At 33.9% G+C, this 11,434-nt stretch overlaps 2 protein-coding genes across 2 annotated transcripts; both read right to left on the minus strand.

The window, feature by feature from the left end:
* Positions 1-638: 638 nt before the first annotated feature.
* On the minus strand, positions 639-3,688 carry LOC100263149 (putative cyclin-D7-1). Its single transcript, XM_002271148.5, has 6 exons — positions 2,220-3,688; positions 2,047-2,133; positions 1,855-1,953; positions 1,552-1,756; positions 1,150-1,286; positions 639-1,066 (listed from the first exon to the last, which is right to left on the minus strand). The coding sequence occupies exons 1-6, from the start codon at positions 2,505-2,507 to the stop codon at positions 833-835; spliced, it is 1,050 nt and encodes a 349-aa protein (XP_002271184.3). The 5' UTR covers positions 2,508-3,688; the 3' UTR covers positions 639-832.
* Positions 3,689-3,772: 84 nt separating this feature from the next.
* LOC100246019 (uncharacterized) lies at positions 3,773-9,882 on the minus strand. The gene is made up of 8 exons (XM_002270969.5): positions 9,762-9,882; positions 9,060-9,115; positions 5,359-5,502; positions 4,806-4,879; positions 4,594-4,648; positions 4,464-4,526; positions 4,202-4,329; positions 3,773-4,088 (listed from the first exon to the last, which is right to left on the minus strand). The coding sequence occupies exons 1-8, from the start codon at positions 9,805-9,807 to the stop codon at positions 4,010-4,012; spliced, it is 645 nt and encodes a 214-aa protein (XP_002271005.2). The 5' UTR covers positions 9,808-9,882; the 3' UTR covers positions 3,773-4,009.
* Positions 9,883-11,434: the final 1,552 nt, after the last annotated feature.

Here is an 11,434-nt window from a genome sequence, read left to right on the forward strand (position 1 = left end):
ACTTCATCATGTTTGCCAGTCACATGTATGCAATGAGCTAATAATTAAGTCCTCACTTCCATTTTCAGTATGTGGATATAGATTAAACTGAGACTCAAGAATGAATGCCGAAACCCACATCAGCCTGTACCAGAAAATGAATCCATTCGAGTTATAGTGAGATTGGAAGGCCCGGTTTGCTCTCGGCAATCAGATTTATAAAACTGTACTAAGACCAGTTATATTCGACTGCTGATAAGCCCATCAAGAAATTAATTGTTCCTGTTATGACTCCATGCATGAAAGCTAGACGATCATGAAGAAATGATGTCCTCATTCATTATCATTACCAGATATTCCTGCATGGGCCCATGCATGGGTTTTCTTTGCCTCATTCTAATCGAGTTTAATTCTAACAAATATGAAAACCAAGGTTGGTTCTTACAAAAATGAAAGCACCTTTGTTGGAAGAGATAATTAGGGTGGAAGATAGAGACGTTGAAGATGGAGTTGAGTGCGATTCTCATTTGTGATATAAATTTGGTGGTGATGAAATGAGATAATAATCCTCCATTCTGGCTGGTATGTAACCAGGAAGGCAAATATATGGCAAGTATTTGATTGTTTCTGACTCAATATCTCAGCATACCATGTATTAGTAACTTTCTGTTCTGGAATTTATTCTATTTTTTTATTTTTGAAGAACCAAACCATATAGATGTGGAATCACACATCAATCTGACCAGTAGCAACTTCGTTGCAGGCTTAACAGGCAAACTTTGATTAGTTTTCCTTCATAAGCCTTGGTACAACAACAAAATAAGATATGATAAAATGCTTCTTAACGTCATCTTCAATGTCCTTCCCTCATTCGCTTCCTTAAATTTGATCTGAAATTGATGTTTGAACCTGACTGCATCTTTGACACAGAGAGATTGACGTGGCAATCACATGTGTTCGTCCCCTTCATTGTTAGCACTGTTATTGGACTTGAAGGGCAGTATTTGGAGTTCCCGCAGACTTTTATCTTGTACAGTGGATCAGTCATTCTTAATTCCATGATCTTTTGGCACCTTGCTAGATCATCCTAGAAATTTGAAAACCCCCCCCATAAATAAAACACACTGCATTCAATTACATGAGCAAGCTCATAAAATTTAATATATTTACCTTTTGTTCTGGAGGAATGAAATCAGTAAGATAAGTCATGACACTGGCATCTGATTTTGAGGAAAGTAATTCTTCTGAACAGCATCTTATCGCAGATACAGCAACAACAGATGGCCTGAAGTCCAGGAATTTAGAATCTGGACGGATCAAATATGTTGTGAGTGTAATTCTAATTTATTACCAAACATGAATCTACCAGAGTGATTCGGATTGAACTAGTGAAGCTACTGAGTTCTTCTAATTATATGTTATAGTCGGCAAGCTGTTCTTAAAGATTTCTTAATCAAAATGTGATGGGTAGTTTGTGTAGAAATGTTTGGCTAGGCCTATCTTGTAAATAGCATGGAGGATTCAAGTACATGGAACAAGGTGTAGTTTTGGATTTGATGGAAATGAAGTTACCAGAAAGAGAATGGAGAAGCAGGTCGGTGACTCGGGTGATTAACTCCTGGTGAAGGTAAGGCTGCAGGGAGTCTATACTCCATAACAAAAGTTCTGCAAAGGTGTAAGGTGTTGTTGAGCGAAGGCGCCATCCTAGTGCTTGGAGTAGTGTCAATTCCATCCGCTGGATTGTGCTTGATTCAAATGAGTGTTCCAGGTCCTCCATCTTCAACCATAACAATAACCGTATAAACTGATATATAATTTTAGGTCTGTAATGCTAATAACAGTGAAGTTAAGAATAATAATAACTTGTCATCTCACCTGGATTTCGTCAAAGGAAGGAGTGAAGGATTCAGTAAACTTGGAAGCAACAGATAAGCATGCAACTGACAGTAATTCAACCATCCAGTATTTCCAACCCTGTCAGGTATATTTTAAAAGAAAATTTTCAGTCCAAAAATAATTAGAAAATGAACAAAGAAAAAATGAATTCCAGAACTCGTTATTTCTTACATGCCATTGATTCATTGAAATAAATCGATCAAGGTAATTTGCAGCACTGAAAACTGTTTCAAGAGAGAGATTCAATCGACTACGAGACTGAAAGACAGAAATAAGATGCATAATTAGCGTATAAAACACTGAAAAAGAGGGGGTGAAGATCGATGGAGAAGACCAAAAATGACCTTGATGATCCATTGTATAACCCTGAACCTAGAGATTCCCATATCATCGAACCGGAGACGGTGGGCGTATTCAGGTTCAGGCATGTAACTGAGCTCCTGGCGCATGCAAATAGCGAGAGCCTGCTCGCGATCTTGTTTAGTGGTATAGAATGAAGAAGCGTAAATGTCGAAATTGGGTTGCATGGGTGCACGACAGGGTGGGTCAGGAGTTACAGGACTGGTAAGCCATATTTCATCACAGAGGAGGCTCTCCATTATTAGTTCCAAAACACTGTTAGGAGAGCACATACAAATTTATAACTGGGAGAGGCGGAGATTGGGAAGATGGAAATGGTCTGACATGACAAACCGATTGGAAGTACCCTCTGTAACGCTTTTACCTCTCTCGTACAACCAGGGAAAGGAAGAGAGGGGAAGTTATAGAGAGTTGGAGGGGGGTCTGTGAGAGAGAAATTGAGAGGGGAGATTTAAATTAATGGGGACACGTCCCACATGAAAGGGGTAAATGCAGGATGGAGGAGTGGGAGTGGGAGAGAAGGGGGATTTTATTTTGACCGCAGTAACGAATGGCGTGCTGGCGGGCACGAGGAATAGGGTGTATTTAAATGCGCCTTCTATTTACGACTATGTGATTTATGCCCTCTTTGCATGAGGAGGGACTAGGGAGCGGGTGTTGCTTCGCCAGTTATTGCATCCGAGAGTCCAGGAATTGGAGGGCCCCACTCAACTGAACAGCGGACCGCGGGACACCCACGCCCTCTCTCCTACAGTCTCTTTTGCTGTTGCACGTGGGGCCACGTTCTGATCATCTTCAACTCATGAGCCCATCACAAACTATTAACGGACAAACCAACTACCCACTTACTACTGTGATGCGCATGTTGATTTTTATTTTTTTCCTTTTTTTATCCGTGACAACACCACGGCTTGCATTCGCATCATGTTGGGATTCAGCATCTTGCAGCTTCACAGTTCACAGACAATCCGAAAGGGTGGCATTAACAGGAAACTTACTAAAAAGGTAAAAAGACGGGCCAATACTCAAAAACAGTCAACGCCCCCCTGCAACTTTTTATCAATTATCACCAGTGTTACAATCGACACTTCAACACCACCCCTACATTCCCATTGTTTCACCACTGGCATACTACCTGCATTATACTGCTAGCAAATGCATCTTTTTTTCTTCTTTCCTCTCCTTTTTTTTTTTCCACTCTTTCTTTTTTGTGATAAAGGGCCAACTTGACCTTTGGAGTGACTATTGGAGAAGGATCCATCAGACAAAGTACACATGTGACAATTCCTTTTTGTTTCAACAAACACACAATTCAATGATGGACAAAGTCGTTACACTCATCTACAAAGTTGCAGGGCGGGAGCTTTTGGGGAGAAGCATGTTGGAAAATTGTTGCTCCAACAACATTCATAAGAAAAAATAACATGTCATGTAGCAAAAAAATCAAGAACATAAATGGCAAAGAAATTGCTTTGTTTCTCAATACACTTCTTGCAAGGAACAAATATATGAATTCTTATTTATGTGACAGTATTACCATAATGAGATTAAGGTAAAAATTACTGATTAGCAAATAGAATCTCGCCAGAACAAGGCTCATCATCTCAGAATTTTGGTTAAACATTCACATGCTAAATTCTCACTCTCCATTGTCATGACACAAGACTGCATAATTTTCACAAACAAAAGTAGATGCACATCTTGTCAACTCATTTGCCGGCAACAATGCACAAACCAGATGCAAATGCTAATCTTGGAAATAACCGCCTGCACTTCATTGCAACTCGTAAGATGAAAAACTGAAACCTGATCTACCTTCATTGGTGGATTTCAGCTCAAGCTTCTGAAATGGGCTGCAGGATGTTTCAATTACATGCACCATTGATCAAAAAAGGGGATTGTTAAACTAGGTAGAATGCTTTGGCCAAATAAAAGAAGAAGAAAGGGGTGAGGGAGGAAACCATACCTACTATTAGGATCATAATAAAAACCATTAATGGAGCCATCATTACAAGAGAAGCAAACATAGTAAAAGCCAGCAATAGTTAACCCACAATCTGTTCCAACATTAACAAAGTATTGCTCTTTCCATCTCTGAAATAATACATCAAAAATATATATATATATAAAGTTATCACTTGACAAAGACAGTTCTTTCACCAATTAATGAAAATGTAATTGAGATCATTTGGTTTTTTTGACAGGCAAAATAATTGAGACCAGATTACCATAAATATATACTGATAGTTACTCAGGTCCAAAGATTTGCCTCCATCAGCCTCCACTTGGCCCTAAAAATAAAGAGTTATTAAGAGAGCATAAATTCCACATGTGAAAGAGAAGAGTACAGACCCTTACCACAAGGGGTGAAAAAGATGGAAACTTAGTCCAGTGCCTTATGTCATCCTCTGGCCTGTTAACAATTTCCAAAATGATTAACTGTAGGGAAAGGGGTTTTTGTTTCCAAATTTATATAGCTAGAAGTAATCCAAATCAGCTTGTTTACCACTATTGCTAAACTAAACAGGATCCATGCCAAGAAAAGAAAAGAAAAAAGAACATCAACATACGATGCTTCCCATTTGCCTGTGAAGAAAGTGTAATTCTTGGCATCAACAATCTCTCCTTCCCAAAAAGTTACAACCTGAGATGCAAATAATAATAATAATAATAATAATAATAATAATAATAATAATAATAAATAAATAAATAAATAAATAAAAACACAGTAAATGCTCGATGAAGGCTACAAAGACTCTGAAAGCTGTCATTGGTATGCCTTATTTCTGCGAGTGCAACTAAAGCCATAATTTACAGAAGCCCCAAATCTTTTTGAATAAGCTCTAGATATGGAATGTTAAAGTTATATATCTGATGACTAGTTTTGCCCATTTAAAATCTTAGTTAACTAAATCTACTTCCTCAAATGGGGCCCTCTTGAAATGTTGTCAGGGTTTCTCTACAGTAGGTTGATATCCACTTTTCCCTTTTATGTCATTTTGATTAATGATATCAATGAATTTATGTCCAGTGGTGTTGCTATATATATCAAAGAACAGCATGAACAGGGGAAAAAATTACATGGAACCTAATGGCTTATATGAAAAAAAGAAGCTGACTTACTGGTGTGTCTGCCATTGGAACATTAAGGGCTTCCATAGTGCCACATAGATAACCATGATCAAGGTCACAACCTTGGATACGGACGTTAACTCTCCATGCTTCGTCCTTTTGTACACTAGAGACATTCTGAGTACCAGAAAAGGCCTGTAACAAAATTATGCAGCAAGGCTAAACTGACACTTTTCATCTTATTCAACAAAAAGTATGCCGCCTTTAAATGAATGACAAACTCATGCACGTGCATGCAGAAACTTTGATTCAGATGAATCTAAACATTTGAATTGTGGGTACATGAGCATTACAGAAACGCTTATTCCCGATAAATCTCATCTCATTAATTTTACAAAGGCAAATTAAAAGTAATTTTACAATCCTGTCTTACCTATTGAAAGAAAAAAAAAATGTACAAGTTGGCAGCTATGTTGTCTCCAAACATTTGAATAACACTGGATCCTATTCTCCCTTTATTAGCAGTAATAGTATGATGCACTGGTCTAAAATAAAATTTATTAAGAAAAAAAAAATTATCATAACTTTGAGATGAAAATGGATCTCCAAAATCTATTCAAGAAAAAATAAATAATAAATAAATAAATAAAAACCTACATTATCTATCAAGGATATTAGGATATTTAGGTAATTTTGCAATATTTTAGGTGTCATTGTTATTTAGTAGTTGAAATTTGAGTTTTATTTAAAATTTGGAAGTTTTGGAATTCTCCTTGAAAAAAGTTTCTAAATTTTCTATTTTCTAAATTAATCTCTTTTTTTAAAATGTTTCTATTTTGAATCATTAGAAACTTTATAATAAGAAGTTTGTACAAATTAAGTTTATTTTTTAATAGTTTCATTCAAAATTTAGGGTTTTCTAGAGCCTATAAATAAGACAAATTAATGTAAAATGAGATTTAGGACTGACAACTAATAATGTTAAGGGTTAAATATGCTTTACCCCCTCACATTCAAAACTCAACACTTTATCCCCCAAACTTATTAGAGAACGATAATTTAGTGGCCAAACTTGTTAAAAAGTCAATGAGCAGTTTGTTAAGGGAAAAATAAGGTCGAAATGCAAAAAAAAAACACATGTTTTTCAAATTCAAAGTTATCACACTTCATAGTTGCATGTAGAAATTTCGAATAGCCATGCAAACATCTTTCTAAAATCAAAAAGAAAAAAAATCAAAACTAGTGACTATCATATTTCAAAAGCATTTGAGGAATTCCGCTTCAAAGTAATCAATTTAAAGTTGGTTATTCCTAAATTGAAAAACTAGAGTGAAAAAAAGAACAACTCCTTTTATAATTTTATGAAAGGTTTATAATTAGCAGCAAACTGTTGGGTTTTGAATGTTAGAAGGTAAAGTGTAAAACATGTCAAAGGTTGAAAGAGTAAAGTGCACTGAACCCTAATATTAACTTTTTCTTTCTATATCTTGCAAATCTCAATGGTGAGACTATATTTTCTTCTAAGTGAGACATCTATAAAAGACTTTAGTGAGATTCCAAGGCTTCTATTTCTTCTTCCATATCCTTCTTTCCATATATTTTATTTTACTTTTTCCTACTGTCATAATTTTTATTCCCCATCGATCTCCTTAAACCCTAAAAGATTGATGTCTTAGTGTACCTATTTGATTGTAGACAATCTTAGGGCTGACCTACATTAGTTTGGCTTTAGCTAAAAGCTGAGAGTGACCATTGAGTGGCAGTTCCTCTGAAAAGATATTCTGTAAGACAGCTACATGACTGGAAACTTGAAAGAATGGACAAATTTCTCTTAAGGTCACAAACAAAAGCGTCAAGTAGGAATGATGGGAATAGGGTGATCTAGTTGGAAACAAAGAGTAGTGTGCTTTCAGTAAAATCTCTATACTTTGTTTTCATGTTGAGAAGAGATGACCCCACTCTGATGAAGCAACTTGCAGTAGGACCCTCTGATGAAGACAAGTGGCAGCCACCTTTAAAAGTTTATCAGAGGAGCAAAGGAGTGAGCTCCAAGGCCCAAGCTTTAATTTGGCACTCTCTGGATGGTAATGGGCTTAGTTGAGATCTTATATAAGCCAATATGGGTTCAGCCTAGAAAGCACTTTCAGAAATTAAGTTATGGGTCTAATCGATGGTTATAAGTTACCATTTTCAGTCATTATTATTGTCATTTTCCACTAGTCTTTAATGTGGTCAGTAGTCAGTCCAAGTTCGTCATTTTCAAGTTGCATTATTACCATGTCCAGTTCCAAGGAGTTATAAGTCCCTAGAAAAGTCTTATATAGTAGTTGATTAGTCTTTGGAAAGGAGTCAATGAATGGATGAATTTTCAGCAGCCATTTTTTTCCTTTGTGTGATGCAAAGAGTACTTGGGTGTGAAGCTTAAGGTTTCTAGGAGTGATTCCTAAGGTCCTTTCAATTATACTCTCCTTGCATTTTATTTTATGTACTGCATCACCCTCATCAAAGATTAGCTAAAAAAGTGGGGTTGGAACATGGTGAACAAATTTTCCTTGTGTAAAGACGAGGAAGAATAGGTAGACCGCCTTTTGCTTCATTGTACCAAAACAAGAATCTCATTGCAGTTAGTCTTCTCTTTGTTTGGGGTAGAATGGGTGATGCAAGCTTCAATTAAAGGGGCCCTCTCAAGTTTGCAAGGATCCTTTTTGGGGAAGAGAAGAAAGAAAGCATAAAGGGTTGCTCCTTTATGCATTTTATGAATTATTTGGAAGGAGAGAAATAATAAGTCTTTTGAGGACGTGGAACAAATGGATCAAACGTTAAAACGCTCATTTTTATGTCTATTTTTTGGAGTGGATGAGGATGGGATTAATGAAAGGCCAATGTCTATGATAGACTCAGTCAATTGGATGGCCATTGTGTAAGGGGGAGGGGTTATTGTTTTTTGTGTATTACATCTTTGTTTTGTTCTTGCCTTTTGGTGCCCTTGTATATAACCCATGTGATTTGGTGCACCCTTTTTGATAGGTGTTGTTAATATATCTTTCTTGTTTGTTTATGGAGAAAACAATTTCACTCTGTCTTTAAGATTTCAAAGATAGACTCATATATCTTTTGCATAAATTCATGAATCATGAAACCAATACGGTTGACATAGAAAAGTACAAAAGCTAAATTCATATGAGTTGTGAAAGAAATTCATGAATCGTAAAAAAAAAAACATGACTAAAATACAAGCATGGAAGGCTTAATTCATGTGCATGAAAAGCAATTTCTACAAAATTCATCTAATAGAACTCCTACCATTTTCTTATAACTATGCAATATGCATGTCATGAGATATATAGCACCCATCAATAGCTAATCCTGAATAATCTCATATCCAATGTTTGCATTATTGGATGCAATGACAAACAGATTGAAAACCTTTAATGTGTTTGCTTTTTCATTTTGGGCAAACAGCCATCGTATATTTCTATTATGCTGTACAACTATTCACAACTAATTAGATGTATCCAATTGTATAGAACATGTAACTTGCTAGTTGCTAGTAAATCATTAAAATGAATGATAACAGCTAATTTTAACTAAGCAAATCAAACATGTAGATCAATGTAGATCAATGTAGATGAGACTAAGTAGTGAACAATTGTTAAAAGCTTAACACTAAATGCAAGACAAAATGTTAAAAACTATCAAGGGCCTGAAGAAAATTACAGATTCCACATTTAAAGGGAAAAAGTGAAATTCACCTGTCCAACACTCAAAAGAGTACAAGCCGGGGGTGAAGTGTGTCCAAGATTTGCACCTTCACATTTAAGAGAGAAGATACTCATATGTTCAAATCACATGAACTAGAAGCCAAACTAGCCTATCTTCAAAAACATAAATGTAGATAAAGCTCTCTATGATCTAGAAATTTGATCTGAATTCAATAAAAATCAACATAAGGCACCACAAGAACCCAAAGAAATATGGAAAAGGAAAAAAAAAAAAAAAAAACAGTTTGAATTTACTAAGCATGAAACCTTGTGATTAGCATATTCAACCCTACACGCATCATGGAAGCAAAATTGCCATTTGTTTGTTTGGTGAGCGTGTGAAGTGTAAAATTTCCATAGCTTCTGTCCTTGGTCTCTTATTCTTAGTCTAGACCCCTACCAGTAGAATGCCCAGCCCTTTTGTCCCAGAAAATGATCACATCAATGCTGATTTCTGAGAACCGCGTTCTGATGCCCCTAAACCCAGTTTCTGATTTCGCACACAAAAACTTTTAACCCTAACCATAGCAATAACATTGGTTCTAATTCAGCACGAAAACATACTCTAAAAACTAGGGTTCGCCATCAAAGACCCAAAATCAGGGAGATGCCGCAAGGCAACAATTGAGAATACAGATGATATAATTTGTGAAAAAGCAAACAAGAGAAAAAGGATCCGAATAGAGCGGGTACCTGAAACCTGGGAAGGTGCAGAGTTCTCCACCACTCTCACTGGCATTTTCTCTCTTGCGTCGGGTCCGACCTCACCAAAATAACCAAATACTTTAGAAATATTTGGTTAAAAGCTACTTGATAATAAATTAATAACCCCCTTTGTACATAAATAGTGATAAATATACCAATGAATTTTCAAAGAATATTTTTATCAAAATGAGAAATAAAAAAGTTAAATTTCATAAATTAAGTTTTCCGACCTTTTCATTCAATAAAATTGTAAGAAAAATAAAACTTAAGAGTGGTTGTTGCATAAATATAGAAAATTAATAAAATAAAATAAAAAAGATTTTGAGGTGAAATCAGCTTAATAATTTTATATAATTTAATGATGTAATTTATTACATTTAATATATTAATATTAATATATTAATAGATTAAAATTATTAACTTTTTTTATAAGAGTTAAAAATAATGTTTTCAAAATCGAATTGGTCATTAAATAAAAAAAATTATCGACTTACGGTTTATCAAGCGAATTAGTGATTGAATCGGTGATGTTATAAATATATAATTTATATATTATTAAAATTAAAAATAATTATAAAAATTTTAAAAAATATATAAATAAATTAAAATTCAATGATATTTATTTTTTATCTTATGCATAAGTATATATTTATTAATATTTTTAATTTTATTAAATAAAATATGTATAATATTTAAATGTAAATATATTAAAAATAAAAATTTTAATTTTAACTAATTTGATCATTTTTTAACAAACAAAATATATATTTTTGTTTACCATATGAAACAATAAGTTAGATATAGTGGAATGATGTGTGGGCTCATTTAATGAGCCTAAAGTGCAGGGTTCAAGTCTTTTGAGTGATCGGTTCAATGGTTAAGCGGTTCACAAGACCCAAAACTCTGCTAAAAAATCCTATCAGAAATTTGATGTGATGTATATGTTTTCAATGGGAAGGAAAATGCAGAGTAAAAGTAAAATAAGTTTTGTTTTTATCAAAATATTCTCTTGTTTCTTAAAAGGTTAAGATCTATAAAAAAAATTCATGGATTTTTTTTTTAAATAACAAACCAACAACATAAAAAATCACTTAATTTAAATAAGAATTTAATATAAAATACATTTACAAAATTTTAAAATCAAGGTAGAAATTCTACAACATACAACACTTATTTTTTGCCTCATAATTCATATAGTTTTGAATAAAATTAATTTCTATAAGTTTTTTTATTCAAAAATGAAAATATTAATAGTAAAATCATAAAATTTGAATTATAAACGAATTTACTACAAAATTTCAAAATTCAACATCTTATCGTGCAATAAACTAATTATTATCCATTCCAAATAAATTTGTCTAATTAGAACCCCAAAAATTAAAAGGTCGGATACCCTTTCCCAAATTAAAAATTCAAAAGTTAATAAATTAATCTGGATCAAGAACATATATTTCAATCATAAATCCATATTATATAAAATAAGTTTTAACTTAATTTTTTTTTTTTATCATTTTCTTAAAAATCAAGTATAATTTAAAATCTAATTATATAATTAATCATTATACTATGATAACAAATTATGATATTTTGAGATAGTTGAGAATATGTTAAACTATTTTTTTTTTTCCAAATTAAAAACAGTAGTTAACTCTATGGGTGTT

This window comes from Vitis vinifera, chromosome 8, assembly GCF_030704535.1.
Source record: "Vitis vinifera cultivar Pinot Noir 40024 chromosome 8, ASM3070453v1".
Classification (NCBI taxonomy): Eukaryota; Viridiplantae; Streptophyta; class Magnoliopsida; order Vitales; family Vitaceae; genus Vitis; species Vitis vinifera.